The 26729-nt window shown below is 43.3% G+C and overlaps 1 protein-coding gene across 2 annotated transcripts in view; it reads right to left on the reverse strand.

Moving 5' to 3' along the window:
• TLK1 (tousled like kinase 1) overlaps nucleotides 1-26729 on the reverse strand; it is a 136908-nt gene that overhangs the window by 2203 nt on the left and 107976 nt on the right. For both annotated transcript variants that reach the window (XM_018569579.1, XM_018569578.1), the window contains exons 10-23: nucleotides 25894-25983; nucleotides 25642-25734; nucleotides 22881-22991; nucleotides 20349-20485; nucleotides 18838-19026; nucleotides 16249-16315; nucleotides 14204-14301; nucleotides 11186-11267; nucleotides 9333-9424; nucleotides 9158-9247; nucleotides 3473-3642; nucleotides 2338-2473; nucleotides 1502-1613; nucleotides 1311-1418 (exon numbers count right to left, since the gene is read on the reverse strand). In XM_018569579.1, coding sequence (XP_018425081.1) covers nucleotides 1311-1418; nucleotides 1502-1613; nucleotides 2338-2473; nucleotides 3473-3642; nucleotides 9158-9247; nucleotides 9333-9424; nucleotides 11186-11267; nucleotides 14204-14301; nucleotides 16249-16315; nucleotides 18838-19026; nucleotides 20349-20485; nucleotides 22881-22991; nucleotides 25642-25734; nucleotides 25894-25983 — 1575 coding nt within the window. The remainder of the gene's footprint in view (nucleotides 1-1310; nucleotides 1419-1501; nucleotides 1614-2337; nucleotides 2474-3472; nucleotides 3643-9157; nucleotides 9248-9332; nucleotides 9425-11185; nucleotides 11268-14203; nucleotides 14302-16248; nucleotides 16316-18837; nucleotides 19027-20348; nucleotides 20486-22880; nucleotides 22992-25641; nucleotides 25735-25893; nucleotides 25984-26729) is intronic.

Genomic DNA, 26729 nt, shown 5'->3' on the forward strand with positions numbered 1-26729 from the left:
CCCCCCCCCCAAGAGCATCAATATAACATTTCTGTTTTACTGAATCTCTGTTTGATATCAGCCATAAAAGACTCAACAGCATGTACTCTGTGTCATCTAGAAAGCTCCAGCTGAATTTGACACAGACCCCAATAGGTCCACCTCCCCAAACCTATACTAAAGCTGGCCAAACATTAGTAGATTTGGGAACAAACGTTCATACGAAAGATCTTTCTTTCCCACCCGATAATGACAGACACTTAAGGAATGTTGATCGAAATTTTCGTTTGGTTTTAAGATTTGATTTTGGAATGAATGGAGTTTCTCGAATGAAAATCACTTTCACTGTTAGAATTTTCCATCCTGCCCCTTTTTTTTTGTCGCTGCGGTTGAAATCAAACTGCGATTTGACCCCATCAACTAATGGAAAGTCGAACAAACGTTCTTTCGTAAATCTGAGCAGTGTATGGCCAGCATTCTAATACATAACCATCGGACCAGAGGAATGGGAAAAGACCGACTAGAACCTTGTACCCATCTACTATTCACCTGCATTTTATTTAATGGAATTAAATTTCTCAGTAAATTCCATGTGCATGTCAGCATTATCAATCTGCAAACAGAGTAACCAGTGACACTAACTATATTTACATAAGCTTCTCTAGTATACACTGTGATTTCGGTGGCAGTGTGCTTCAGATAAAGCAAACAAAACTCTACAGACAGGCAAAATGGGGGAAGATAGCCAGCACAGAAAGTTTAGGTATAGTTAAAAATAGTTTTTCATAGAGTTTTGGTTAGAGTAGAAAGTGTTAAGAAATGTCTCTTGGACAGTTGCCACCAGAAAGGATGTTCCCATTGAAGGATTTAACCTCATCTCTGGTGACAACTTCAACACTTTGGATTCCCATCACTTTCTGTCCTGGTGACAATAAGAAGAGTAAACCAATCCAGTGGGGACAGACAGAAATACAATTCTGGCTCTATCCAAAACTTAAACAAGATGTGGAGAGGTTTAAAGGTATATATGCAATAAAGAAAACCTAGAGGGAGACAAATAGCAAAACCCAAAGAGGAAAGTTGTATCATTGTGTACATCCAACAAGCATATCCATCACTCCAAACCCCTATAACCTAACCTACTAGTGCTGACAATGTAAAAGCCAAACAAGGTAGACGTGTACAGTACTAAGGCAGGCCTTAGCAGTGATACCTAGTACAGGGTCTATCCTCCACTAAAGTTCCTCACAGCTTAAAAAAAACACAAACTCGAAAGTGCATATGACCTGAAAAAATGAGTCGTTTACTATAATTGAATTGATATTTTTTACCTTGGCTTCATTGCTTACAACAGGCTTCACAGGAAACTGAACATCTGTAGCTTTCAGTATGGTATTTTCTTGTAATATGTCTTGTTGTGACTGATTGTGTCCAAATGGCTGGAAAACAAAGGGATGACATTAGACATTTTACTGTGAGCGAGTACATATTCACAAACACATGCCTGGCTGACAGCCCTTACCTTTCTGCCATAAAGACACTGGAAAAAGATGACTCCTACAGACCACACATCCACTTTATTGGAAATCTTGGGTGGTTCTTTGCCCACCACAAAGCATTCTGGGGGAAGGTACCTGTGAGATTTCAGAAAAAGATAAATACCAATATACAACAAACAATATTAAGTACTTTACAGAACAAGAATATGGATCTAAAGCAGTGGTTCTCAACCTGTGTAACCCACATTTGTCCTTGGTCATTAAGTGGTGACCCAAGTCGCACTGCAATGGAACGCATGGCATTGTGGTAACGTGCGTTCTGCTGCAGGAGATTGAACTGTGGGTGTGAGGTGTGCTTGGGGTGCCATTACGAGAACTGGAGTGGATCCTCACCCAGGGGACCAGTGCTGGGCTGCTGTGCTGTGACGGAGCTCCATCCATACGTGCATTGCTTGTACAACTCCCATGTGCGCCCTGTAGAGGTGCCGGGAGCCAGAATGTGATGTCACTCCAGTACAGGCACCTCTACAGGGCACGTGAGGGAGCTGTAAGCAATGCACAAATGGATGGAGCTCCCTCGTGGCCCTAGCTCCAGCCCACCTCAAGCTGACACACGACGCCAGGCAGTATATTCTAAATGGCTGCTCTGCGTGAGAACCGACAGTGCTGCACAAGGAGGAGGCTAAGAGACTCTCACCTAAAAAAGTGGAAGGCACGCGGCGACCCACTGAGCACGGTGTCGCGACCCACTTTTGGGTCACGACCCACCAGTTGAGAACCAAGGATCTTAAGTATATTAAACTTCCAGATCTTTATTGTTCACAGCAAAATGACAGGTGCACTTCAAGTAGAAACTTACCAGTAGGTTCCAGCCCCTTGTGAGGTCAAGTCCATTCCATCCACACCATAGCTGTCATCATCCATTATTTTAGACAAACCAAAGTCTGTGATTTTAATCTCACCACATGCCGTACCATCGACAAGGAGAATATTTCCTGGGAGAGAATGTTTTCATGAGTAGGATGGCGGTGTTATTAGTTTATTGTCCGATATCGAATTACTAACAATATCGGCAATAAAGATACAATACATTTCACACTGGATTTAGCTTTACAGATGTGGGATCACTTTCACAAGCGTGAATCAGCTGAATAACAATTGCATGCAAAATCCACTAGTGGAAATGGGAGAGAACAACTGAAATGATTTTTCAACTGACTGGAATTCTAATCTCTACAGATGATGGTTTTCTAGAAATATGATCAATGTAAGCGCTCATTTACAATACAAGGCCATTATGAATATCAAAATATTGATTTGTCCAACTGGAATTTTTCACATGTTGTGGTTTTTTGTTTTACACAATGGCGGCCCGATTTACAGTCTGTGTCCAGATTCCCCATAAGATAAAAAAGAGCACCTGTTCCCATCTCTGCGCTGCTCATTATGCTGAGTACAAGAAGTACATTTTATTCAAGCGCTGTCTTGCATTGGGAGGCCCATGGAAGTCAATAGCAATGCATCAAAACACATGAAAGATGCATTTTGTTGCACTGGTCACAGCTATTAACAAGCATTGTTCAATAGCTGTTAACTCTTTTCTCTTACTTGCATGAAAGGCTTTGTGACCAAGAAAAAAAAGCCAAAAGGTCTAGTGAACGTTGTCTGACCTATATATTTTCGATGCCAGTCACTCAGCCCAGATGAAAGTCTGATCAGGCAGTGGTTCCATATCTATGGTGACAGACAGACCGACTCAAGTGGGCACATGGTTCTGAGGGTGGGGGGGCTGGGGGAAGACCAGCAGCACCAGTCACATATGCCTGTGGCTTACTCCCTTTCTACATAGACATAAAAATATTGGGTTACCAGAGCAGATCTTGCAAGTTTATGGAGTGATGGGTAGCAGACGTAGTACATCTGTCTGTGGCAGCGAGTGGGTTTACAAGGTATAGGCAACGCAGGTCTAAATGCACAGGCAATTTTCTGCCTACCTGGCTTTAGATCGTAATGGATGATGGGAGGCTTGATCTCATTGAGATAACGTAGTGCATTGACTATTTGCATTACGATAGACCTGGCTTCTTTTTCAGACATCAGTTTGTGTTGTTTCAGATAGAAGTCGAGATCATTTCCTTCACAGTATTCCAGCACCGTACAGAACCTGGAAAAAACCCAAGGAAACTAATGCTTATTTCAGTGTTTATAAAAGGTAGTTTAACATGCTGTCCAGAAATAGAACTAAGTGTACACATTACGTATACACCAAAGCACATTAATACAACATGTAATACCTAACTATTTTTTCTTACATTCCTTGTACATTTCTGCTATATTTAACTGTTTTTATAATGTCTTTACCAAGTTAACATCTAGGTTGCTAGCCAACACATACCCACAGACCAATCTTGCGGTCACATTCACAACAGGTCTACTTTAAAAAGGTGCACATGTCACAAATTAAAACAGGAATGAAAACAAGTGGCTCTAAAAACCATTGAAAGTAACTATAATTTGTTTTGGGGCTCAGTCTGTTTGAATGAAATCCCAGACTAAGCCATATAATAAGGGGATGGGTCATTGTAATGACTGATACTTGATTCACAAAGCTGCATAGTATTATTTAGCATGTTTTGTAGATAGTGTCCCTATGCAAGACCAAAGGGGTTCTCTGCAAGATAAGGCTACTAGCTTAGAGGCTTGCCTTGCAGAAGTGAGAACTATAAAGGAAAGCAACTATGTGGGTGAAAGTAGAGGAATATCTCAAATGGGTCCAAATGGTGGCTTCAAAAGCACCAAGAGAAGCCAATTCATATAGAACAGAGTCATGGGTGGACAAACTGGAGGAACCACGTGAGAGACCCCCTGCACAATGTGTTAGAGAGGGTGAAGCCAACAGTCTTTGAAGAAATAAAAACAACAAACCATGGACAGTGCAGAGACTTGATCGTTGATAGTGGGAGGAGCCAAGGCTTGTTCAAGACCCAAATGCAGGAAGGAAACAATCCATTCCACAGAGAAACTCTTGTGAAAATTAAGTCTTAAACCTATCCCTCAATAGCCATGCCATTAAAGCCAGCTGAACCTCTTTCAAATCTGGTCAGAGATGCATTGTTGACTGTTCCCTCAACAGGAGGCTGTCCAAGTATACCATGTAGGGCTGCAACCAACTAATCGATTAATTGATGAGAATAGTAGTCAACTAGTCTCATTATCGATTAGTGGAATCCCCTAGCTCTTTCCTCCATGCTGGAAGGAGGGCACAGCAAGCAGCAGGCGGGTAAATAGCCAGCCTGCTATTGGCTATTACAATTTGAAATGGCCAATAGTAGGCTGATATTGCACCAGCCCACTACCTGCTGTATTTACATTCAACTGCCGTCTGCGGAATCTTGCTACCGGCAGCTATCATTCCCTGGCTGAAGCTATTCAAGCGCAATGTGCTTACAATACAGTTATTAAAAAATTAAATTACGAAAAGGTGGGAAAAAAGTCATTTTCAGTTTCGGCCTGACAAATTCTGCTGCAGGAGGTGCGTTGGTTAATTTCAATGGCACCCCAAATGCGTTTGCAATACTGCATTTGTGCATTTTATTTTAAATTAAGGATGGCATTTTTTTCCCTTTAATTTTTTTTTTATCTGATTAATCGAAAAAATAGAATTGGCCAACTAATCGATTATGAAAATAATCAGTTGCAGCCCTAATCCCAGGGCGCTACAGGGCCAACATGAAAGCCAGAACCCCAGTGCAGTGCAGAGGCCCTGCAGCAGATCATAAAAGCACTGGATATATGGGTCCACAGATGCCAGAAAGTCTCCCTGGTGAGGGGAGGGAATGGAATATCTGACTGATTTAATCTAGAACTTTTGGGCCTGAATGTAAAGATTCAGGAGTAAAGGGGACGCTTCTTATGACTGCAGTCTTCTGCTGGGAAAGAGGAGTACCCATGCCACCAGAAACATCATTGATGAGAACATTTAAAGCTGGTCTGAAGAGTCGTTACTCCTCAAAGGCCATGAAGATCAAATGCTTCTTAGAAGACAGTTCCACAGTCCAACACTTGAGCCAAAGTGCCGAAAGGAGACACATGCAAAAAACAATAAGATGGAAGACGTCCAAATAGGACTCAAAATTGAAATTAGTGCCACAGCCACCTGCTCTATGCATTTAATGAGCGGAGGGTGAAAAGTAGCGGGGGGCAGGAACCCCTTTAAGGGATTTCACTCAGTCAAACATGGTTTGACAAAGTAAAGTCAAGGTCCGCACTAGTGAGAACAGTGTTCTGGAAAGGGCTTCCATCTGCATAATAGTTGGGTCCATTAACCACCAGCATTTGCCTTTTTAAGATGAGACGGCTGAATCCATAGTTAGAAAAGACGACTTATGAACAAAATCCACACCAAAAAGTTACAAGACAAGGAAAGAACAGCCAAAAAAGCATATAAAAATAGAAGGTAGGCGCGGCCTTCAGGGAGCCTTAGGGTGGTGCACACCACATATAGCTGAAAGGGTTTTCTTTAACTTGGAACTAACAGCAGAAGACTGAGATCCCTCAGGGGTAAGCTCTTTCAATAAGAATGTGTGTGGCTCAGAATCAGACAGAGGCACGATAGCACAGAGGCTGCTAATGCCGAGGGAAAGTCAGAATGTGCTGTAGAGCAGTGCTCCCCAACCTTTTTATCGCCGCGGACCGGTCAACGTTTACTGTACCCAGCTGCTGCTGCCTCCTCTCCCCCCTCACGTGCTCGGACTTACCCAGCCAGGGAGTTGTGTGCACTCACTGCAGAGGGCGGGGCTTGTGACACACACATCTCCTGTTACTCACCTCCCCTCCCGCCGCCTGTTACTATGGACGCGGCCGGGAGGGGAGGTGAGTCACAGGACCCGCCCCCTCACTGTGAAGCCCGTCAGCAGTGCGGGGCCCCGCGGCCCGGTACCATTTGATCCACAGACCGGGACCGGTCCGCTGCCCGGGGGTTGGGGACCACTGCTGTAGAGGATGCAGAAGAGCATTTGTGGCCTTTGATCACAGTCAGAAATAAGTGTGTAATTTGAGTCATAAAATCTTGCAGGACCATAGTAAAAACCACAGCTGAGAAGGCAGGGGATCAAACCACACCCAACAGGGCCATAGAGGTCACAGAGGATGGGATAGACACTATTTAGCAGAGGACAGCATGACTCCATAAATTGGCATACTGCAAGCAGTCCCTGTCCCATTATTAAAAAGTGGGACTGTCCTCCACCCCGTGTCTAGATTCTGACATGTTGCAGACGCAGTGTGGTTCGGCAACATTCAGGTACAAGGAAAAAGACAAGGCTTCTGATACTTCCGAAACTTAGACAGCTGGTAACAGGTGAGGGTCAGTGAGTTTTAGATGGCTGGAGGGGACCGAAGTCACTGTATATGGGTAGCAGGAACAGGTCAAAGATTGAAGTTCTATATGGCTCATTACAGCAGGATCAGCACCGGGGGGATTCTTCCCCAATGCAGTATGGCAGGAAAGAGTGCGCTTCCCAATCCGCCCAGCGTATAATGCCAGTGCTTGGCCCAAGAGTGTTAACCTCTTCTACAGCAAAGCCAGCAGAAAATAGGAAACAATACTGCCCAGCGACCAATAAAAGAGAGGGAGTTCACTGTTCTTGGTCCATTCACTTTGGCCAGCGGCTGTGGACCTGGAAAGTGCTCTGCAGCTAACTTAACCAGAAGCGAGTCTAGAAAGAACCCCACACGGATCCCAATACACAAATATCACTTGCAGGTTAGCCCTGCAATGTCCAGTCCGGCGGATGCGGTATGGTTCAAAAGCCAGGATGAGGACAACCACACCGGACAGCTAAAAAAACAGGTGAAACCTCCAGCAGCAGTGCAGAAAGTAGTCCTGAAAACAGCAGAGCTGAAGACATCCATCCTAGGACAATAGCAAAAAACTGAGACATACTGGTAGTGGGAGGGCTAATTACCCTGGACTGGCCTACAGTTTTTTGTTTTCCCGTGTTCCAGTGTCCAATCCTCCTGCAGGTAGCAGTATGAACCGAAGGATTAAAACTTCCTGCATACACTTATCTATTCTCAATGATTTCCTGCATATTCTTGTACTCTTCTTCTGATTTATTTCTTACTTACTGTTCTCTCTTGTTATAGATTTTATATACCTTGAAAATGGGATACCGTATACGCCTCTGCTTTTAGCTGATATTGTTTTTCTTCTATACACAACACGAGTCCTGCTGCATGTATCGTCATGTATTGGCCTGTGTATACAGTATATGATTATGTGATACGGAGGTGTTCCTGGTTCTTCTGTTACTGTCGTATTTTGAATAAACACTGATTTGAACAAAACTTCCTGCGCACTTTAATGGGCGAGAAAGAAACTCTTATGCAATTGTTTACATTTACCTGACTAAAACACTCACAAATGCACACATACTGTGAATATTTTATAAAAACCTGTATACACATCTTAGTCATGACCATAATAAAAAGAAAATACTGTGGGGGGAATTTATCAAAACTGGAGCAGACAAAATGTGGAGCAGTTATGCACGGCAACCAATCAGCATCTCTCTTTCATTTTCAAACCTTTAAAGAGAACTATGAGGTAGGTGGTTTTCCCCATAGTTTTCTTTAGACTCAAAGCTCAGTATATAGGGAGCTATTGCCCGCGATATACTGAGAGCGCCACAGCCGGGACAGATCCCGACAATGCTGTCGAGATCCACCCAGCTGCATGAGTGACAGCTGGCTCTGCCTATCTAGAGGCAGAGCCAGCTGTGCCCACCTCCACCCCGTTCATTCCTCCACTCAGCGCTGGAGGATCGGAGTGGGGTGGGGAAGAATCCCTGCGGAGAGCAGTGACCGTCACCGCTCACTACAGGGAGACGATTGGGAAGTGAGCGGATTGGTACATGTTTCTGCTCACTTCCCGATCAATAGAGCCGACCTGTGACAGCTTCTTTGTCAAAGGTCGGCTCTAACTATGAGTATGAGGGGAGATCACTCACCTCATAGTTCTCCTTTAACTGAAAAAACTGAAGAGATAAGCTGATTGGTTGCCGTGGGCAACTGCTCCAGATTCGGTCTCCTCTAGTTTTGATAAATTCCCCGCTGTATGTACAAAACCACAATTCATTTCCTTTGAAAAAACCACACCACCCAATAAGACACATAGGATGCCAATATATACAGCATATTCTACAAGACTGCCCTCTAGCGTGTCCTTGGAAAACTGCACTTGCATTTCAGTAGGCTTTAGGCTCTGTTCACACCTAGGCGTATTGAATATGCGCGTTTGTCCCGCGATTCGCGGTTAAAAAAACGTGCGGCAAACGCGCGTTTCCGAGGGCTACTTGGCTGTATCCCAATGGAAACACGCGACAAAACGCCGCAAAGAAGCTCATGTACCTTTTCAGGCGTAGGCCGTTTTGTAGCGCGTTCAGACGGGCTGAAATACGGCAAGGTGTGAACCTTACCCATAGAAAACAATTGGATTTTTCTGTTTGAGCGTTCGTAGAGCATTGAAAGCGCTACAAAACGTACAGGTGTGAACCAGGCCTTAGGGATGCTCTGTGGGGGTTGGACTGTAAAAAGGGGAAGACTGCAGTGGCACCTTAAAGTGGGTTTTATCACCACTGGTCTGCTCTAAACATAGGGACAAACTAAATCCTACTTACGTGTCTGTATCCAAGGAAAAGTAATCATAAAGTTTCACTATTCGGGGGTGATCAAGTTCTTTGTGTATTCTATACTCTCTGCAGGCATGCCTACAAACAAACAAATGGGCAGGTTAATAAGGCTGCAGGGTGACGAGACAGGTTCTATTATGAAAGAGCACAAAAAACTATTTACTTGTGGTAATTTTCTTTCTTCTCGTCTCTCCAGCTCTTGTTAAGTTGGTGAATTTTCACAGCAGCATATCTTTGTTCGTAAAGATCAAAAGCCTAAAATAAACATATAATGGCACAGTCAGAATGCAAAGTTATTTTCAAAAAGCATACATATCAATACTCTGCGGAAGGAGGCTAGACTGAAAGTGATGTGCTCAATGTGTCTGCTATTCCACAATATATTAACTCTATTGGCTCATAAGGTGGGTTCATTAACTAGCAGTTACCATTTCTGCAGCACAGTGTATGGTGACAATACAAAGGGCATGGACCTATACGTAAAGTTAAACACAGAGCAAACAGCTAAATACTTACCTATATGCTAAATGCGTTACCGATCACATGATCTGTAATTCAGCCAGCCTTTTCATCCAGGCACACCTACCAGACCACTAACCTTCCTCTGACAGAAAGTGCCGTAGGGGAATATGGAGCCGGCTTCCCGGGCAATTAGGAAGCCGGTTGGAGAGTAATGACCAGCCTCCCGGTTTCCTGATGAGCCGGCTTCCTGGCTACTTACTGATTGGCTGGGAGGCCGGCTTCCCGGCTAATCAGCATCGAGGAGGCCGAACAGCCGCCTCGGTGCTGAATGGCTGGGAAGTCAGTTTCCTGGCCAATCAAATTCGAGCTGGCCAAATCAGGAAGCTGGGTGGCATGTCATTACCCGCCGCCCGGCTTCCTAACTGCCCGGGAAGCTGGCTCCATGCCAGCGGAAGCACCGGTATCAGCGAGTACCGAAAGCAAAACATCGGTACTTGTACTCAATACCAAAAAACGTTTGCATCTCTAGAATTTACCTTTCTTTCTTAAAGTATACACGTGGTCAAAAATGTAAAGGGCGATTTTCCCTTCCCAGGTGAAAGCGCTTCTCATTGGTCAGCGTGGTCAGGAGACTGTGCTGGCCAATGAGTGCTCGCCATTTGCGACTGAAGTTTGAAATACTGAGCACAGGGCTGCTGTGCTGTGTACAGATCGCACACTGGTAGCTGCAGAAGGTACTAATCACCATTCGCTTAAAAGGTAACTCCATTTTCTCAAATTAACCCAGTCTGTACTGTGCTGGCATATCTCATATTGAGTTGTAAACTAGTTTTGAACACGGTCTGATATAAAGTCTAGAAGCATTGTATATTAATGAGAGGAAGCTCAGCCTGTCCCTGGTCTATCTATAGGGAAAGCCAGAGTTTCCTGACAGTTTCCTGTACAGAGAAAGGCCAAAGGCATGCTACACAGAGACATCTATAAAGGTAAGAAATATTATTTAAAAAGTATTTTTAGGTATGCTGTGTCAATAGAAACAAACATATAGGAGGGGTTTTCTCAAATTTTCTGCAAAAGTGGATATACACTTGAAGCACTTAGGCTAGGTTCACACCAGCTGCAGTGCGTTCCGGCCTGATTCTGGCCAGAACGCACTGCATCGCATTGCGGCTGGCTCACTTTTTTGCGGGGCAGAAGGGGGCGTGGTCGGGCCATTGCAGTGGATGGCACCGTAGCCACGCCCTCTGGCCGCAATGCATTGTGCCTGCGGTCTGGTCCGCTGCGATCAAAATAGTGCTGCAAACATGTTGATCGCACCGCACCACAGGCACAATGTGACTGGCGATCCCGTGCGGCCGATCGCATTGCGGCCGGAGGGCGATGCAGTGTGTTCTGGCTTCTGGCCAGAATCGGGCCGGAACGCACTGCATCTGGTGTGAACCTAACCTCAGACATGAAAACATGTAGCAAGAAATCTTACGCCTTGCATTTGTTTCAAACTAGAAAGCAATTTAGTAAGCATTAGGTGCAAAGAATAAGGTAAATTAGTGTTACCTTGTACACTTCACTAAAACCACCTCGACCAAGTAGATGAAGTAATAAATATCTATCGTTCAACGTAGGGTGATCTTTAAATCTGAAAATAAAGAGAAATACAAGTTAAATATAAACATGCAATGCCTTGTGTATAAAAGGTGCCGAAAGTGACCATTTCCTTCATTTACAGAGTGAACTATTATTAGAATTCCTCTCACAGGAAAGCGGAGAGCAAGATGGCTTCTCAACTGACCGCACCAGTCAGGATTTGCTGCATACTATTCTGTCAAACATATCTGGAGTAGAATAGAATAGTTAACCACAGCCATCAGTCCGGTTCAATCACTGGGAAAATAAACCCAGTAGTATGAATTTTGTCAGAGACAAATGCTTCCATTGTTTCCATATTTTCTTGTTCACTTTTCTACATATCGACCACTTTAAGTTAAAGTGCAACTAAAAATGTTTGTGTTTTGGATGCAGTAGGGAATGGATGGATAGGGAATGGACAGAACTGTCCTTGTGTCCACTGGGCAGATTTCCTCCTACTATCTATCCTGGGCGATTCCAAATTTTTGTAGCACAGCAGGGAAAAGTTAGATCTCTGTCGGGTGTATTTATTCTTTTTGTGTTTTCCTAAAAGCAGTTATCCGCTATGCTGGTTATTTCATTCAATCAGTAAAGTTTTTCCTACAGGTCAGGTTGGCATCAGTATCAGACTGCACTCTCTGTCCTGCACAGCCATTAATAAGCATGACAACATGATCTTAACCACAGCAGTGGAAAGTTCCTGTAAGAAATGTATCTTTCAGAAGCTGTATTGTCTTGCGTGTCCAAACACCCTCTACAGTCCAAGATTTCTTAAAATTAACCCTTGCAGTGTGGCTACCCCTATTTTAAAAAATCCCGGAATTCTTACTTAGGGTACAGTCACACTGGGCTATTATGTGTGGCTGGGGATTTCTGTGGCAAGAACCTATGGAATCCTGCAGCAGGAATCCCAGGTATGTCTGTACAGATGTGGCCACTGTGCCAGTTCAAGAAAATGACAGGCTGACAGCGGCCGCTTCTGTCAGGTGCAGTCTGCATGTAAATCTACATGGAACGATCAGGATAAAGCATTGTCCCTAGACACAATCTGTCCGTGGAATCCCCAGCCGCGTCCGTAAAGTAGTATTAAAGTGACATTAAACCCTCAGATTTTTTAACATAAACCAGTACTGCAATGTGCGCTTTACTGTAATCCATGGTAGTTTCCCTTCTCTTTGCGGCTCTTCCTTTTAAATCTGTATCTCTTCTCATGCTTGGGGAGAACTTGCCTTTGCAGCTGAGTGCCTCTTCCTGTAGTGCTGGCTCAAGTTGTGAACCTACACACAGGACACCATGTATCCATTCCAGAGACAAGGCAGTCTGCTGTAAAACAGAAGTTCTGCCCAGCATGAGAAGAGATACGGATTTAAAAGGAAGAGCAGCAAAGAGAAGGGAAACTACCATGGATTAAGTAAGGCGCACATTACAGTATTGTTTTATGTTAAAGAATCTGAGGGTTTAATGTCACTTTAAAGGCTGGGCATTTTTTACCTTAATGCATTAAAGAAAAAAATGCCCAGTACCTTTCTGACTGCCACATCCCCCCCACACTTACCTGTCACCGGTCCCCACAGCAATCCTCCATCCCAAACTTCCTGGTTGTGGGGGGAGGAGATTGAGGGCAGAGAAGCCATAGGCTCCTTCTGCCGTCAATCAACCTGTGGGACAGGGAGGAGGAGCGTGGCATGTCGCAGGGCTGTGTGCGTCTATTGACACACACGGCTATTGCAGGCACAGCCGTGAACGGGCACACATGGGTGCCTCCACAGCAGCTGCTGGTGGCACCCGTGCAGGGGGCGGTGGGGAGAGAGGATGCAGGGACCCACTATAAAACGAGGAAATTAGAAATTTAAAAAAAAACAAAAAACCCCCAAAGATCTGTTATAAAGAAGGCCTCCCAGTGATAAAAATAAATTAAAAAAACGAAAGCTTTAATAATCACTAAGTCCCGTGTGAATGAGGCCAAAAGCCCAAACTTTCTTTTTATCATTTGGATTAGAGTAGGGGAGGATTATAACTGCTGTCAGTTTTTTTGCCAACTGTGTCTCATTAGAGAAATTTCCCTTCACTTTATTTCCTGAAGACTTGACTGGAGGGGAGAGGATATCTTTCTGGTGTGAAAAAATCCCCTCCTAGACAGTGGTCCTGGCACAAAATTTGGTAGTCACCCTCACAGTCATCAGTGATACTGCTGATCAAAACCGTTAGAGAGAGTGACCATCCACAATGGGGACACAGCAATTAAAAGTACACATGCTATTAATAGTGGTGTAGGTACATCAAGACAATATAAAAAACAGTCAATGCATTTCAAGTTGGGATGCACGGATACCGTTTTTTTCGGTATCGAGTAGGAGTACTGATATTTATATTTCGGTGCTCACTGATACTGATACTGGGAAGCCAAATCCATGCTGTTTGACCGGCTCGATGCTGATTGGCCCCTCACCCATCCATTCCTCCAATCAGCGCTAGAGGAACGGAGAGGAGGGGACTGACTGTTCTCTGCAGGGAGAAGATCGGGAACTGAGCGATCAGCGATATGTGATCACTCAGTTCTCGATCTATAGAGCCAACGTGACAGCTCCAGTGCCACACGTCGGCTCTAACTATGGGGATGAGTATTTCACTCGCCCCATAATTCTCCTTTAAAACCGACCTCCAACAACCTCAAGAATGACTAGGGTATGGTTGTATATCAATGTTCATTAAACAAAACCAATGTCAAACAATCCAGCCAAAATCATTCAAATGTGGAAACAGTTTTAGGTCTGCAAGCTCATCAAGGCAATTGGGGTTTTTTGTGATCAGGGAGTTCCGTCATTATCGTGGCAAATTCTGAGAGTCCAGCTACAGCCCAATCCAAAACTTGTGCTGTTCATACTACATGACAAATGCATAATTACGAGGAGAGGCAAATATACAAAACTAATGATTTGTCCTTACTGTGAGTTGTCTTCATTGTTAATTCTTTTCAGTTCTCGTATGTGCAGATTTCGAACCCTTTCTAAACGTTCCAGTTCTGCCTGGATCTCTGCTTCCTCCTGCATAGGCAGTAAAGTGTTATAATGATTCGTATAGATAGATCTATCACTGGAGACAGAAACAAAACTGAGGCATATAGTTGTGGAGGCCCTGGTTTAAAAAGCATTTTTGTTGGCCTAAACAGCAAATCAGAGAGGAGGTGTACATTAAAGATGCCCATACACCTTGCGATTATTGTACGATAATCGCTGGAAATCCCGCGATCGTACGATAATCGGCAGGTGCATGGAAGGCGTGCGACCGTTTCTACTGTACGGTCGCACGTCTTTTGTCGAAGGAGCACGCTAGAAAACCCGCCGAGAATCGTACGATTGTCGGCGGGTTAGTGGTGTGCTCGTTCGACAACTGCTGAACGGGCCGGTGTGCGCACGCGCACACTGCCTGTTCAGCATTGCGGTCATCAGAAGCCCTCACCTGAGCGAGGCGGGCTTCCGATGATCACAAGTACAATCTGCCTGTCCAAGATGGGTAGATCGTACAAGCTTTTAATTAGCTTACAACCATCGCAAGACAAATGTCTTGCGATGGTTGTAAGGTGTATGGGCACCTTTAGAGCAAGGGCAAGCACCATTACAGATGTACAGTATTATACACTGATCAGCCATAACATTATGACCACTGACAGGTGAAGTGAATAACATTGATTATCTCATTACATTGGCACTTGGAGGTGGGTGCGATATAAGTGAACATTTTGTCCCTAAAGTTGATGTGCTGGAAGCAGAGAAAAAAAATGGACAAGCATAAGGATACAGTAAGGATTTGAGCATGCCAAAATGATAGCTAGATGATTTGGTCAGTGCAATTCCGAAACTGCAGCTCTTGTGGGATATTCCTTGCCTGCAGTGGTCAGGAGTTCAAGGTGTGGCCTCCAATTTCCCCAGATCTCAATCCAATAGAGCATCTGTGGGATGTACTGGGAAAAAAGTCCAATACATGGAGGCCCCACCTTCTAAAGTACAGGACTTAAAGGATCTGCTACTGATGGCTTGGTGCCAGATACCACAGAATACCTTCAGAGGCCTAGTGGAGTCCATGCCTTGATGGGTCAGGGCTGTCTTGGCGGCAAAAGGGGACCTACTCAATATTAGGCAGGTGGTCATAATGTTATGGCTGATCAGTCTATATCCTATGCTATAAATCTTACAACCCTGGTTATGCAATGAATACAGATTTACTTTATGCACTATAAAAAGGGATACATATTGTATTTTCAATGTGCGCAGACTTCAAATAATTTTACGGTTTACCTCACATTAATGTAATTTTTAGTGCGACTTTCACAAATTTAAAGACTTGTTCTTTGCTATTTTATTAAACTCCATAATAAACTAATTCTTCGAGCAACTATTTTCATACAATGCCAACACTGAGCAAAAGGCCTAACAGAAGTCACATTATTGTTTCCGGTGCAATCTGGCATTCACAGGGTTAAAAATTAGGCTGTCAGAGTAATCCAGCCGAGTTCAGGGAATCCATTAGACAGTTCAAGGCTTGAAAACTGTCCTGATTTTCAGTGTGCACTATTTAGAACGGAAAGCCGAGCTTGGCAAGGAGCATTTATTTCCCCAAAAGATTAGTTAACCAGCTCTATTGTTGTCTACAAGGAGCGCAGCTTCCTCAGGTACCCAAATCAATTCTGCCATTGACTGAAATGTATAGGAGTGAAGCACAGATGACAATGTGCTACAGACAGCAGCAGGAAGCTAAATCAGCAGCCATTGTTCCCCATTCTGCAGTGGAAAGTGGCTGAAACACAACCTGAATACCATTTACAGTGTTTGTTTACTCAATGAATGCAGCAAATTCCCTAGAAGAGCAGAAGCAACGCCACTACCAAGAGAGGGTGATGTTTTTTAATGAAAGAGCAAAAAAGAAAAGAAAAGGGGAGCCGAAAATGAAATCTGCAGCTAGAGAACATGGAAAATTCCTACTGACACACATACCTTTTTCAAATGCCCAAGTCGGAGTTTAAAAATCTCTTCCTGCTCGTGGTATTCGGCTAACGTTAACCTGAGCAAGCAAAAAGAACAGTAAGAAAACAAGGCAGACTATACTGTGATGAACGCACAGGAAACCTGTCCATTCCACGCATACTTCAAAGATGACCTAGGATATTGTTAAAGTATATCTGCAAAATAAAGGTCTATGAAGAGTATAACATGACTTCCTTGACATCTCAAGGGAAGCTGAAAGAGGTTTCAAAGGGTTTCACTTTAAAATAAAAAAAAATAAACCTATGGTCATCAGCTTTGAGTTAGGTTACCTTTTCAGATTTTTGGGGAAAACGTGAACTAACCCTATAAAGCAGGGGTGGGCAACTGCGGCCTTCTAGTTGTGGAACTATAAGTCCCATGAGGCATTGCAAGACTGACAGTTAGCCCTCATTCACACGAGAAACGCGCGGCCCATACAGCTCCGTGCACGGCCGTATCGGGAAGGACAGGTGTTGCGTGTGATTTGTAAGCAGAAGCCTGTCCTTTTCTATGGGAGTATGCGGCCGTACGCCGCCCTACGCTCACCCGTGCGGGTGTCCCTGCTCGGATGCAGACAGGATCCATCCTGTCGGCGTACGAGTACGGACACCCGCATCCATATGGACGTGCAGGGCGGGTGAAAATAGGGCGACGTAAAGCCGCGTACTCCAATAGAGAAGGACAGGCTGCTGCGTACAAGCACCTGTCCTTCCCGGGAGCAGTCCGATACGGCCGTGCACGCAGCACGAATCTGTACGGGCCGCTGTTTCTCGTGTGAATGAGGGCAAACAGAAAGAGGTTTGAAAGACTCCCAAAAGGGAGAGGCCATGTTGGGATTTGTAGTTAAAGCACAGCTGGAGGGCCGGAGTTGCCAACCATGATTTAAAGATTGCTGAAAGCTGTGCGAGGTCCATGCTGTGTAGTTTATATTGTAAAAAGCATTATAGCCTGTGAAATAAAGCACTGGACATATTCTCTAAGAAAACATTGGTGGATATGCTCAAAATTTAAAAACACACCTAATCTAAAATGTCTTTGTTTCTCACATGTTTCTGCTCTCACCAATAAGAACATACAAAGTTTCACACGCCTGTATCTTGTATTTGTAGGTTATTTGTACATGGCACATTACAGTGAAACCATTAAAAGGAGAACTATGTGGTCAGGGCTTTTCCCCATAGTTCTCCTCAGGGTAACGGGAGGACACAAACTAGCGTCCTCCCGTTACCCTAAGCATTATCCTTATCTTTAAAATAGCAACCAAGACACCTTTAGAAATGTTTAGCAATGGCAATCTACAAACAGATATTTATAGATAAATTGCTGACTTTTTATTATTTGTATACCTTATTTTTCTTTTCCTCCCTATTCTTCTCACAGTGGCCATTTTTACTAAGGGCAGATTAATCCAATCTCCCAATTGGTAGTGTTCCACTGTTGGTTCTGAGGAAGGAGGCGTGACCTCTCAAACGCGTAAACCAATTCACTACCAGGGAAGATGAACAGCCGGTGGATATGCACCTTTCGTTCTGACCCTTTTATGCCCGTTTTTATTCGTCCTTTGTGAGTAACTTTATACCATTTTTTAAATTTGTTTATTACAAAGTTTTTATGCGATGGAGGCGCTCTCTGTGTCTTGTCATATGGAGCCACCCTGCTTCCCAGTCCTCCTTCTTCAAGCAAGTAGATGGACAACTGCTGGAGACTGTGCTGTCCCTTGTGATCTTGTACTGGACAGGAAGTTCAGGGTAGCAGAGCTGGAGCCAGCTGTTCACAAACATGACTAACTGCTTGTGCAAAAATGTTAAGAAATACTAAGCTGTACTGTATATTCAATCCATCATCATCTGGTCTTACAATAGCTACTGCAACTGCGCAGAAACAAAAAGCCAGCATGCGTCTCACCCTGCAAGCAGCCTGACAAGTCTAGAATAGGATTTAGATAAGAGGTGGCCTTTAAATGAAACCTTTGAATGTCAAGTTTATTTAACCTTCTCTTCAGGGCATTTTGTATCTCTCAACCAATGCAGATTAAACCATGGTATTTTATTGTTCATCCATGAGGGATATTTATGGAAATCTCAGACACCACATGTTAAGTTACCATAAATATTTGTGTTTTCGGTTAAGTTAAATATTTAGATTATTCGTGAATTACTTGTAGCCGGCAGCCTGATACCAGAAGTTCCAATATCGGGATAGGCATTGGGAGCATTTGGCCGAGTACTCGCCCAAATACTCTGATTGGCACCGATACAGATACTAGTATCGGTGCATCCCTAATAGCAACTGCACCTTGAGGCTAACAGCTATGATTTCACTAGTTGGAGCTAGTTTGCGTGATTGTGATTTGCAGTTTTAAATAAATAAATAGGAGAATATCTTTATTTTCTTGAAAGTGTTCTGTTCCTAGCTATCCTTATGTAAAATAAAACCAGGTGATTGACATATTTTGACATTATACTGGTTCCTTTTTGACAGTCTGGAGAGTATGTCATCATAAAAAAAGTTAAGAACCCCTGGTTTAATGTAAAAAGATAACAGGGGGAAGAAACTTACAATTGGGGTAAAGTAGGTTTTAAAAAAGGATCATTCTCTGCCCCGTTGACAGCTTTGTTTTTCCTCTGCTTTGGTTCGGAGTTGGAGGACGGGGTCTGAGCGTTGTTGGTAGATGGAGGTTTTCGCTTTGCCAGTAGTTTTCTTTGTCGTTCAATATCTTCTCTCTGCTGATTCACCCATTCTTGCTGCCTGCAAAACAGCCACAGACAGAAACATATAGTTGAATAAATGATACGCTGAGAATACTTTAATATAAAACTATGTAGAAGACACTGTTTCCAGGCAACGACCTCAAGCATTGTTTGTTCATTCCGCTGCAGGAGTGTCAATCATTGTGTGTATTGCAGCAATCTAACAAACTTCACTAACAGACGTGTGGGCACCATTCGACAGGGGGAAGAGGTCTCGTTTATAATGTAGGTGTTCATATATTTTTTAGCGTGGCAGTACATCTAAACATGCAAGTTCTGATCATTAAAAGGTGAATACCCATGGAGGCAAAGGAAGGGGGGACCAAACATCTCCTGCACCAGCCTATCCTGAAAGAAACCTGTAACCGGAGAAATCTGACAGAAGTCACTGCTCATCTCCTATGATTACTAGTTGCATGGCTGTCACAGGTCTGGCCAACGGACACATGAATGGCATGGAGATGTCAAAGTCTAGGGCTGCAGCTAACGATTATTTTCATTATCAATTAGTTGCCTGATTTTTTTTCGATCAACTGGTTGCATTAAAAAAAAAAAAAAAAAAAACTCTCTCTCTCTCTCATCCATAGTGAGAATAGTTGCCAAGTAGTCTCATAAATCGATTAATTGTTGCAGCCCTATCAAAGTCAGACATCAGAACTCCGCTGCGTACTTGTTTTCAGGTCAGTGCCTCAGAAAATAACGAAACCACTGCAACTACATATAAGCCAGACAACTAGCATTTTAACAAGAAGTAGTTCTGCTTCCTTACCTTTGCTTCCCAAGCCTTCTGACTGGGTACTGAAGGAGCAGCGGGCACAATAGGGTCATGTCTGACCTCTCATTAACAGCTCTACCTCCCTTGCCATTAAGACCCTCTCCTCACACTACAGCAGGAGAAGCCCCAAAGCTCCCTGGGCAATCTTTGCACTGTAATATTAGAATCGGACAGTACAGTATTCCATAGTCCCAAAAGGAGGAACAATCAAGTGAACACAAATTGTAAACAAAAATGCATTTGAAAGAAGAAAGTAGCAAAACAAATGTGGTAAGCAAGATGATTGCTTGGACTTTCTTTTTCTTACAATACCCAGATAACCAGAGCATGACCGTTGCAAAAGAAATGATGACTTTTCCATAATGGAAAAAAATGCTTCCTGAAGCTCTCTAACTTTTGTATTATTTATGCCACGTTGATTATGTCTGTCTGCAGAGCTCTAGACAGGCCCCGTAAAGTTTCCTTGGCTGATCTGCCAGCAGAACACAATGACATCACTTGGCGACTGAGTAACAATTCTGCAAATTCAAAAACAGGAGACTAACTTGACAAGATTCTGAAAAGCAAATCCATCTGTCCACTGTTCTGTAAACGAGGCCCCGTGCCGGACGGTGGTGAAGTGTCCTAGCCGTAATCTGTCCTGCATACTCTTCTCTCTGCTTGCCAATTTCTCCTGAGTGCTCTGAAAACACAGAAAGGAAAAAAAAAAAAAAGTCATCCTAGATGGTCACATGGGAAATAATCACAAAAGTGTGAAATCCTAAAAGTTTGATTACACAAAACTCCTATGATTTAGAGTACTACTGAGAAACAAACCGAAGCAACAATGGAGTAAGCACACGTTTCTGATCAGAACCACTGCAGACTCATAATAAGCTGGAGGCCCCACATCACTGTGACCTCTATGGCTCTATATCAGGCTAAATGCCAGCTGGAGGCCCTCTGTATCAACATCCATGCCAGCGCCTCTGTAATGTCAGCACCTCTGTTTCACCTGTTATGCCAGCTAGAGGCCCCTTAGTCTCCATTCTAGCTATAGACCCAGATATTAGAGACCTCAATGTCTCTGTATCAGCCTCCATGCCAGCTGGAAGTCCCAATTTCAAAAGCAACTTTAGCCTGTCTGTATCGACATCCATGTCAGCCCCTCTGTAATGTCAGCACCTCTGTATCACCCATTATGCCAGCTAGAGGCCACTTAGTCTCCATGCTAGCTATAGTCTCAGATATTACAGAGACCTCAATGTCTCTGTATCAACTTCCATGCCAGCTGGAAGTCCCAATATCAGGGCAACTTTAGCACCTCTGTATCAGCATCCATGCCAGCTCCTCTGTATCAACTGTTATGCCAGCTAGAGACCCCAATATCAGGGCAACCTCAATGTCTCTGTATCAGCCTCCATGCCAGCTGGAGGCTCCTATATCACAGTGACCTCTTCCACTGATGGCACAGAAAAGTCACTGGGCTCCAAAAATATGAATCAAATAGACCAGGTCTAACCTGGTAATTTCATTCTACTGTATTTTCCACAATACTTCAAGTCCTCTCTCTGCTGATACAGAAGCAAAGGAGAAGAGCAAAAGTCATTACTTGCCAAGGGAATAGGATTTCATTGTATTTAGAATTAAGCCCGACCAAATGCCATCCCTTGTCTTATAAAAGTATCTAATAAGGGTTCACTCACTGCAAAGAAACATAGGCGGGGAGGTCAAACCATTAGTACAGGTAATAGCAGGCAACATATGCTATCTGTTCTTAGGGCTGACAGGTTGAGCAGACTCTGACTGCATGTTTTCTTTCACTGACAGTACAGCATGGCTGCTTTGTTGAGTACATTATAAGATTTATAAAGACTGGAAAGAATAGAACACACTGAACAATAATAGGTCCTTGGAATAAAGTTCATTTTAGATTTCCTTACCGATTCAAAGCAAACACCTTCATAGGTGCTGCTATTCCTCCAGCGTGCTGGACAATAGAGAACTACTTTTTCCTCCTGTTATGTATACTCCCAGTGTACAAAATGTTTGTAGCAGCTATGCATCTCTCTTGTTTTCTCTGGTGATTTGTACCTGGCTACAAAACTGTATAAAGTTACATATCACCGGTATGATATGGCCGTCAGCAGCTGCGCTGGATCCCATGACTACTTCTGTTATCCAATGCAGCTACTTTCTGAAGCCGGAAATTTTGGAGCTGCAGCAAGTGACTTAACTACAAGTTGCGGAGACACAGACCTTTGTATCAACTGCAATTCTGTGATCCTTGGCAACAAAAATTCCTAGGGCCACGTCAGAGTGGCATCTTTGTAGCACCTACAAACCCCCTGCTTCATTTATATGGCATTTTGTAGCTGGGAACTAAGTACATTGCTTATCTAGGCAGCTATAACTTGCTGGTGTGCCATGGTCATCAACAGGTGCACTGGATAACATAAGTAGCCACTAAAGCTTACAGATCTGAAGTTCTACATCACAGATCTCAGATGACTGCACTTATTTATTTCCTAGGAAACAAAAATGCTAAGGAAAGTGATTCTGCAGCTGCAACAAATCACTGCTACAGATGTGTGCATTCTGCTTGCATTTGAAGATTCAGTTTACAGAGGTTTCAGAGATTCATCATTCAGATTATTTATAGGTGCATTTGACTTGCAGTTGACCTCCTAGTAGGCTAACTCATGCTTTTGTATTCTCATTGACCTGTATGGGCAAAGAAGCAGTTCTGAAGCAAACAAAAGTCAGTCAATCCAGGCCCTTAGGCTGCCAGCACTATGCAAGGCAAAAGGACCTCAACTGGCTCAGCGTCGATCCTCCCGCTTCCAGATTCAGTGCTGCTATGCATGATAATACTGAATGCTAACATAAAGACAGATTTTGTTACTTTTACTACCCAACTTGGAAAGAACATGCCATGAATTTTAACAAATACATAATTGGATCGGAGTGTTTTTGTTTTCTATATTCCTGGAATTTTGTTTTAGAGAACTAAAAGATAAATGCTGAATGGGTGATATGGATTAATGCAATTTTCCTTAAAGGAAAGCCTGGAAGACCGGTTGTGACCCATCACTCACCTTTTCAATGAGAAGTTTCTTGCTCATTGAAATACATTTATTTAATCTTTCTTTGTATTTTTCAAGGATTTTCTGCTGTTCGTCTATTTGTCGCCTAAGGTCACAGTTCGTCTGCGAGTGAAACAGAGAAAAAACATGGTCATAAAAAGACAATCAGAAAAGCTTTTTGATTGATATATATAAGAGAGAAAGAGAGCGAGACACAGAGAGCGAGACACAGAGAGCGAGACACAGAGAGCGAGACACAGAGAGCGAGACACACAGAGAGCGAGACACAGAGAGCGAGACACAGAGAGCGAGATTCTTTGAACTGTCCATTCAAAGAATGGACAGTTGAAAGAGAAGCAGCACACACTGATATGCTCATCTCTCGTCACTTTGCTCACTCCTCCTATCATCATGTTTCTTGTACTGTTGCACAACTGATCTGCTCCGTGTGATGCTTCTCGGTTGTACACGGGAAACCAAGAAGCCGATTCCAAGCCAAAGTCATGTACTTACACTGCTTGCATTTAAAAGTACACTTTTAAGGATGTACAGTATTATTGACAAAGCTCCTTAACCGGTGTGTTATATCTGCCTTGCGTTTAGCTTTAAGCCCTTTATAGTGTATAGATGCAGCTAATTAGAGGGTCATTGTTCTGCTAGAAAACCAGAAGAATTGTTAAATGAAAGTTGATAATTAAAAACAAAAAGTGTGTGCAGTGTTGCTGCTTTGAATAATAAACCATCTGCTGAAGGCGAAGCAGGAAACTGAAATGCGCCTCAATTCAATGAGGGTAAAAGGGATTTGCCTTGAATGCCTGGTTCCTTTGTGTGTGGCAGCTCACATCACTATTCATCAGCACAAGATAATTGTGCTACCGGCAGGTCCCAACAAAATTACCTTCTCCCGCTCCTGAAGACACTTTCTACAACCGTATTACTACCATTTACTGTCAATCCTCTCCTATTTATCGGCAGAAGACTTATTTATAGAAGGATGCAGTGCAAGATATTTATAGTGCTCCTCTTGTATTAGTTGTATAGAAGCCCAGTCAGCCGCTAGCAGCAATACAGCATGAAAGCTCCATGAGAGAAGTTCTGTAATCACAATATGGCTGAAACAAGTCAAGGACATTACAAGGTCTCCACTGTGAAGCATTACACACCCTGACAATGCACAAGTGCTGATACAAGCACAGGGATGACAAGGCATTGGTACAAAGTGCTTGTAGAAATAACTACACTTTTGTTAGACAATAGTGCTAATGAGGGCAATGAAAAAATACTGAAAAGGTCAAACAATTTATTTCTGAAATAACCCTCTCCCATTTGCATACATTTCTCAGAGAGCTTTGCTGAAGTCTCCCTATACTCTCCGGAGGGCGTCAGGAGGTAAGATGCTGATCTCCCTCCGTACTGTAAATGCGGAGGTAATGTGTAATACATCACTTCCGCATTCACCTGTCAGTCATCTGGCTGCTATAGCCAGAGAGAAGAAGCTGATGAAGCAGATCTCTGCTTTATCCGCTTCTTTGGGGGTCCCCAGGTGACATTAGGGGTCTTAGAGACCCCTAATGTCTCCATAAAGAGGACCTGTCAGTGTGCCTTTGCTATTGGCATGACGGAATAAATGTCAAAGTACCGCAGCGCTGAATACTGAAAAATGGCCTGGACAGGAAGGGGGTTTAACACCGCGGACTTCAAGTGGTTAAGTCAAAGAAGAGGTCGATAAAACCGTAGATACAGTAAACTGCTGGATGCATCTATCCTGCACTCAGGGACAGTCTTCTATCCCAAACCGCATGTAATAGTTTCATATACGATTATACACCGACTGCCGATAACAGATCTAGCTGCTGTCACTTACTTAAACCGGTACAACACTCACTTCGCAACAGGGACACCTAGCATTTCTGCCACAAGAATCCCGTCACAAGTTCACAAGTGAATGGGGCCTTAGACATGTGCTCATGACTGCTTATAAGTGGATCTATATTCTGTGGATGCCAACCTTTTCCACTAGATCCTAAAGATCCTAAAGAGTACTTAATATGCTCCTCTTCCATGTATCTATTGCTTACACCATGAACAAGTACTTAAATACTACCATCTACTCTAAAGCTTCATTCACACTAGTTGTGAATGTGCATTTTGGGATTCCTGCTGCAGGAACCTACAAATTCCTGCAGCAGGAATCTCAAATATGCCGCTTAGAAGCGACCGCTGTTACCCATTCAAGTTAATGATCGAAATTAGGAATAGATCACGATCCCTAGGTGCTAGACAGATGCGGGATCTCTAGGGATAGCGATCTATTCCTAACCTCATGTAATCATGTTGGAGCACTGCTTTCAAATGCGGCCGCTGTCACCCGATCATTAACTGGAATGGGCAACAGCAGCCTTTCTAAATGGCATTTTTGGGATTCCTGCCACAAGAATCCCAAAACACACGTTAACAACTAGTGTGAACGAAGCCTTATTTCCTGCTCTGAATTTGAAAAAAAACCCTGAATTTGCAAAAGCCACCGTTGCCTCTTGCAATCCCATATGCAGAGTTCAGACCGGGAGAGGAAGGGCAAGCATAGGAGCAAATGAGTTGACGTGGAAGAGAACATAGTGAGCAGAGGAATGGACATCATCAGTCTCTGGTTCTTTCACTGCCCACTCAACCCCCTTGGGTTGGGACGATGACACCACCGTATTTATTATTTGTAAGTTGTATTCATCTTGAGGATGCACGCTTAATCAAAAATATTTTAGGGTGTTTTCCTTACCCTGAGCAAATCATCTATTCTGCCTTCTTTTTTCTCCAGATCCTGATTTTTATTACTTTCTAATGCAGCAAGTTTCATCATTGTAAGATCCGTCTAAAAGAAAACACAAAACATTTACTTCAAAATAAGAATTATAGAAAAAAAAAAAATGCAGTTTCCAATCGTTTTATCATTGACAGAAGTGTTTGATGCTACAGTTGTTCTGCAACCAATGAAAAAAATGTTTAAAACACCACATTATATAATACTTACTTGAATTAGTTTATATGATAATTGTTTTGTGGGTGTTAGAAGATGGTCCGCAAACGCTAACGCAGTAGGAGAAGGACTATTCTGTCGGACCTAAAAGGAAAAGAAAAGTTGGCTTTATTAATTTTCTAGAAAACCAGTTATCAGCATGTTTTTTTTAATTACAAGTATTTATATAGCGCCAACAATTTACACAGCGCTTTACATACTGCACATTCACATCAGTCCCTATCCTCAAGGAGCTTACTATCTAAACATCCCTATTGTACACGCATACACACAGGGCCAAACAGGAGCCAATTAACCTTCTAGCATGTCTTCGGAGTGTGGGAGGAAACCCACACAAGCACAGGGAGAACAAGCAAACTCCTGGCTGGGATATGAACCAGGGACCCCAGTGCTACAAGGCAGAGGCACTAGCCACTAGCCCACTGTGCTGTCCATGTGAAAAACATACAAAACACAGATACTAAAAAGGTTAAAGCTAAACTCCAGTGTAATGGCCAAATACACAGATAAAACCCATAGATGTCTGCTCACTAAACATTAAAAATTAGGTGATGTTTTATTAATTGTCCAACAAGCAGGAAGGTAACAAAAGAAACAAGTAGCGGTATCACTGTTCTGGCTAAACAGAAGCAGATGTGTGAACAATGAAACTGACTGAATGGAATTATAAAACATTTGACACGTATACACATATATGAGTTTCAACTGCACATTAAGCTCATTTAAAGGGCATCTATGGTTAAAAATATATATACGGCAGAGAGCCGTGACAGGATCGAGAGGTGAGCGAACCTGGTATGTGTTCGCTCACCTCCCGAACACATATATAT

This window comes from Nanorana parkeri, unplaced genomic scaffold (assembly GCF_000935625.1).
Source record: "Nanorana parkeri isolate BGI_ZX_2015 unplaced genomic scaffold, ASM93562v1 scaffold1361, whole genome shotgun sequence".
Lineage (NCBI taxonomy): Eukaryota > Metazoa > Chordata > Amphibia > Anura > Dicroglossidae > Nanorana > Nanorana parkeri.